At 37.5% G+C, this 5,890-nt stretch overlaps 1 protein-coding gene across 2 annotated transcripts in view; it reads right to left on the bottom strand.

The window, feature by feature from the left end:
• Positions 1-5,489, bottom strand: part of mast4 (microtubule associated serine/threonine kinase family member 4) — a 93,077-nt gene extending 87,588 nt beyond the window's left edge. For both annotated transcript variants that reach the window (XM_028601040.1, XM_028601041.1), the window contains exon 1: positions 4,956-5,489. In XM_028601040.1, coding sequence (XP_028456841.1) covers positions 4,956-5,168 — 213 coding nt within the window. In that variant the 5' untranslated portion in view covers positions 5,169-5,489. The remainder of the gene's footprint in view (positions 1-4,955) is intronic.
• Positions 5,490-5,890: the final 401 nt, after the last annotated feature.

Raw genomic sequence — 5,890 nt, 5'->3', positions numbered from 1 at the left:
AGTTGTTTAAATCATCCAGTTAATGCAGTTTGCAGAGTGCCAATTGTCACACATGGTTAGTTCCCATTTGAACAAACTCATTACTCACTGCAAAGTGTGCCAGTTTGTTAAAACTAAACTGCTCCACAGGGAAGTGTTGAGGAAGCAATTTCCTTTTAGTAGAGACATTTTCTTATTTCTTTAATCTCTGTATGTGGGTTGTTGTTTTTTTTTTTTTACAGCACTCTAACCTTATCGATTTTGCTTTTAGGAAAGTAATTTGTTATTCGGCAGGTGCAGTAAATGATTTGACTGCTCCATACAGTACATCATTCAGTGTAATATACACGCATGGGTAAATATGGGGCTGAATCTATCAGTTGACAGCAGCTGCCTGTTGGGTGGTGGATAAAGATGAATAGATTTCAAAGTCAGTGTAATAAATTCAATGTCACAAAAATAAAGCAAATGAAAAGAGTGTTACAAGCAAACAAACCTTTAAAATGGTACAATACATTTGATGGAAAGACTATGCTAGCTGCCAGGTAGTGAACAGTGGGTTTTTAAGAGCTAATACACAAGTATGTTATGTATAGTTCTTTAGTGCGCTTGCATAAATGCAATTTGAAACCAAAACTAACCGGATCAACGTGAACATAGGTTTGGACTTTCAGGTATGAAAAGGCCTATAAACTAACTTTACCCGTGTTTTGCTTGGACGCTTGGGCAGTGCATGACGCAATGCATTTTCCATCTCACCTAACCAGCGAGGGAGTCATTTAGTTTATGTTGATGCTTACTCTTTGTACTGAAGATAATCCACTCAATTGTCAAGTAACTACTGTACTACAAAAACATCTGCAAGACTGAATAAGTAAACCTGGCATGTAGAAAGACAAGAAATAATCACCGTAATATGTTCTCTGATCTATGCCAAAGTGACCTGCCCACTACAAGTTTGTATTACTTATCATACTACGGTGGGAATACTGGTTTAAAATATCATACATTGCTAAAAGTCTAAACACAGCTTGATCATGATCCGCTGTGGTATATGCATTTGTTATTGCAGCAAATATAAATGCAAGAAAACCAAATAGGAAATGGTGTGATTAAGCAAAACACAACCGGCAATTCCCGTACTCTGCTATCACAACATGAGAGGTAGAGATGAGAAAGTATGGGAACAGAGGATTTATAATTATGGGGAGGGATACAAAAGCAGCAGGACGTATATAGACAAGTAATACAATGATTAACACATTGACGGATTGTGTACCTTGGCAAGCAGTGTGTCAGACTCACTGTGTGTTAAGTATTATCTAAAACCTAGAACTTTTGATTTTGATTAATCTGCTTACAATTATCTTGATTAATCAATTAATTGTTAAGTCTATAAAATAGAGCAGCAATGATGTGTCAATTTATTGATTGATAATAAAATCATTTTTAACCTTTTTTTGAGCAAAAATGCCAAAATGTGGTGGTTTCAGCTTCTTAAATGTGAATATTTGCTGGCTGCTCAATGTAGTTTCCTACAATTATAAACTCAATATCTTTGAGTTTTTGACTGTTGGTCAGCCTTGGACTCTATGATAGAGCCTTTTCTGACCATTTTAGGACATTTTATGGACTCACCAATGTCGATTAGTCGATTGATCGAGAAAATAATCAACAGATTAATCAATAATATAAAAACAATTGTTAGGTTTAGCCCTAACATGAAATATCATAAAACAGTGAAAATACCTGCCATAATTCCCTAAACAGGGAACGTCTTCAAATTGCTTGTTTTGTCCAAAGATATTTAATTTACAATAGAAGAAAATTCATAAAATCATCACAATTGAGAAGCTAGAACCAATGAATGTTTGGCCTTTTTAAATGTTTTGGCTTTTTGGGGTTGGGATTTGCTGCGGAAAAATATGACTTAAACGATGAACTGATTAACAGGAGCAATTGCTACTGACATTAATATCAAACTTGCAATGCATCATAATTGACAGCAGCAGTTCATATCCAGCAGCAGTTCCTGGGCCAAAATCCATTTATTAATCTGGACTGTATGCTTTCTATTTTAATCAGTTGCTATTATTTTATCTTGTGCATGTAAGAAAGCATTGTGTGTGGGATAATCTCATCCTGGCCATAGGTAATGTTCTCTGTCACTGCCCACGGCATTGGACAGATTTAGATGTCTGGGATTGACAAAGATGCAACCACACTGATTTTGTGAAGATAGGCATCAAAAACTCCATGAAGCACCACCGTAGTAAGTATCCAATTCCTTAAAACAATGCACGAGACTAAGTCTGGAAAGGAGACGTCATGTGAGTTCTCAGAAGTCTTTCCTTCTTTAACTCCACAGCAGCAAAACACGGGTCAAGTGTCAGGATTCCGCGATTATCCTTGTAGTAATACCACTGGAAGGCTGCTGGCAGGTTACCTAAGCTGCTTTCTGGTGTTTTGGCCAGTGACATGTCTATTTAGTGCAGTATAACAGGTCAAATTACAACTATTCTGTAGCCAGCGAGAGGTCGCTGGTTTTAAATGAACTTCAAACTGACATTTCAAAAGGGATCAGGCGCAAAGGGCACAAGGTTCAATGCATGCTGCTCTGGCTCTTGCTTTTGAAGTCTGTTTAAATTTGGTTTAATTTTAGTAAAACTATTTTTGGGAAATCGTATTTCATTTGCTGTCCAAAAAGGGCGAAAATTACACATTGTATTTCAGTCAATTCAATGTTATTTATAGTGTCAAATCATAACGGAAGTTATCTCTGGACACTTTACAGATAGAGTAGGTCTAGACCGCACTCTATAATTTACAGAGACCCAACAATTCCACCCAGTTGAATATTCAGAATGTATTCTAATCACGTAGAATAGTTCACGTTGAAAGAAAATGGAATAAGAGGCCGGTATTAGTCCTTGCCTTTCATCTGTGATATCTAAATTCTATTTAGCTAATGGACTGTTAAACTGTTATCCAGCCAAACCAAATTAGTTAAGCACCAGTGTTTGCAACCATGACATGGATGTGGGTGCATGCTGGAGAGTCTGATACGCTTACAAATACTGATTTAACAGTCGTAGCGTGGGGAAACAAAAGGAATGAAATTAGTTATATTCCAGTCTGCAGGTCTGTGCAAATCCAACTTCCATGACAAAGGGGTGGAGTAATACCTGCATAATGATGAAACCTTCTGTATTCTCTCATTGCTTATATTGGACTTTATAAGAGATTACAGTCAGCTACAGCCTGAAGTCATGCTGCATGATATTAAAATTTAAAAAAGGTTTACGCAGGTGATAGCTTGAAAGCTCAAACACACCCTGCTTGCATCAGGTGTGCATTGTGCTCATCCGAGCCAGTCAAACCAGTCTGCAGCAGCATCAGGGTGTTCCCTACAATTATAGGGCTAACACAGCACCCAATCGGCTTTGGAATCAATGTGAAGAGCATCAAAACTAAATTACATTTTCCATATCTAATGGTTGTAGTTGGTCACCAGTGGACTTCTTTCGCAAGTTTTGTCTTTAAGCTTTTTGCGTGTTGTTTATTTATTATCTGCTCTATCTTTTCCAACTTTTTGTACAAGATGCTAAAAATGGTCCAAAATATTGTAAAAATGCATTCTATTTTAATTATTTTTTTTTTATTTCATGGGAAGGACCCCCAAACCTGTCACCAAAATATGTGCACCTAAGTCTTCCACAAATCTAGGGAAAATACTGAAAGTGTTATATAAATTAAAAAGCTGAGACATGAATTTTGTCTTCCTCATTTTCCCCATCTGTTTCCTGAACAAACACCACAATATATGCATGCTCCTCTACAAGATTCAAGTGTAGCTAGGCCCAGTTTGTGCCTCCCATGTATTACCATTACATTTGGGTCACAGAGCTTTAAATCAGATTTTCCGAAAAACCAAACACCCAGAAGGTAATTTAACACTTATCGCTGTCATGAAGGTAAGGATTAGTTTTAGAGCGGCTGTGGTTTGTGGTTCTGTTGAATTCTGTTATGTTATACCGAGTGGTGTGTCGAATATTTAGTCCACCCTCATTGATATTTAAGATGGACAAAATATTATAACTCAATAACATGCAATACAATTAAACAGCACCACAAACTGCAACCTCCAAAATGACCATAACGTTGAATCAGCACCACTCTAAAACTGTTTCAACAAAAACTAAACAATATAACCTTCCGGAACGTGATTCTTACAGGAATGTTGTTTGACTACTGATATTTCATTCATTTTTTGTTCATGTTGAAAAAAATTGAGTAACACACACATCATTTCTGGCTACCATCTTTGTTTGGATTAGAAAAAGAAAAAAAAAAAAAAGGGCTCAACTTCACAAACAGGGCAATTCAATTTTGCCAACCACTCACATAAACATACATGCAGCAGACTGAATATTTTTTTCATCCAGATGGTTAGAAGAATTTGGTAATACCGTCAGTAAGTTTAATATATGACAGGCACACATTGGAGCTAAAGTTAGGCAATCAAAAACATGTATAAGCAGTGCCCATATGGCACACATCCACTACAGTTGACTGAATGAGTCAGGACTCATCATAGTCAAAACAGAGAGCAGTGCAACACTTCACTGTACTGACAGACTGGATGATAAGTATAACTTGTAAATGGAGTGGATGAAGTCAAACAAACACTTAGCATGAATTATACTTAGCCTGCACTGACTTCGTGACATGTGCAAGACTACCAAACATTCAATTCAGACACTGAGCTTATGCAGATGGTTGTTTACAAATATTTTGACAGCAGGAGCTACAATAATGGAGTGTAACGCTGTCTTCAGGAGTGTTAAAGGGATTAAAATGATTAGTGGCACGCATGAGTGTGAGCTAGTTTGTATTTAACATGAGCACACACTTCAGACAAACCATACATTTGAATTTTCACCTCAAATTTGCAGCCTAGTAGTTTGGGTGTTTACCTTTTCGTCTTCATCCTCACTTTCTTCTTCTCTTGGTGTCTCCTTGTCGTCCTCCACTTCGTTAACACTTTCGAAATCCGAGTTGTGGCCGTCATCTCCATCTCCAGAAACTTTCCTGTCCAGGAAGGGCGTCATTTCTTCTCCCTCGGACAAGGTGTTTGAACCGGACGACGAAGACTCACTTCCACACGACAAATAACGTTTCTGCTCCATTTTAAATTATCCCCAATTTTCAAAGCAATAGCAACCCAATTCAAATATTAAGATAAATTAACCTGTCAACGCACCTGTCCAGTGAGTTCATTTTGTTACAGTTCGCGAGCCCATAAAAGGATACCACGGGTAAAAAAACAAAGTCACGACGTTGCGGAAAGTCTGTGATAGCGATATTAAAATACTTATTGACCCAGTTAAATATGAATGTGCGCGTTAGGCTGAAGTCTCCACTTCAGTTAAAAGTTGCCTCTCTTTGGGTTTTGTAGCGCATTACTTTCCAAACAGCGTGAGTCCATGCTGTCACCGCCTTCATGAATGTACAAGTAGAGCCCTCAACACAAAATAAACCCCGCCCACAACGTGCTGGGGCGGACCAATCAGATTACTACAGCTTCAAAACCAAACAGAGGCAGTTAAAATCACCTTTACCTGTTCAGTCCATGCCATATCGGAAGGGGTCAGCAAGTAAGTGCGACCAGTGGTGGAACCATAGACAGTATGGGTGGAACAAGTATTCGTATTTTAATAAAGTCAAAGTAGCAATACCACAGTGTAGTAATACTCTGTTACAAGTACTGCATTCAAATTCTTACTTTAGTAAAAGTACAAAAGTATGAGCAAAAAATATACACAATGTACCAAAAGTAAAAGTAGTCTTCAGTTCATCAATCATTATTTGATTTATATTTTGTATTAATAATCTGAATCTGCAAAAGATG

Source organism: Perca flavescens, chromosome 16 (assembly GCF_004354835.1).
Source record: "Perca flavescens isolate YP-PL-M2 chromosome 16, PFLA_1.0, whole genome shotgun sequence".
NCBI lineage: Eukaryota > Metazoa > Chordata > Actinopteri > Perciformes > Percidae > Perca > Perca flavescens.
This window is presented reverse-complemented; position numbering and strand designations above follow the sequence as displayed.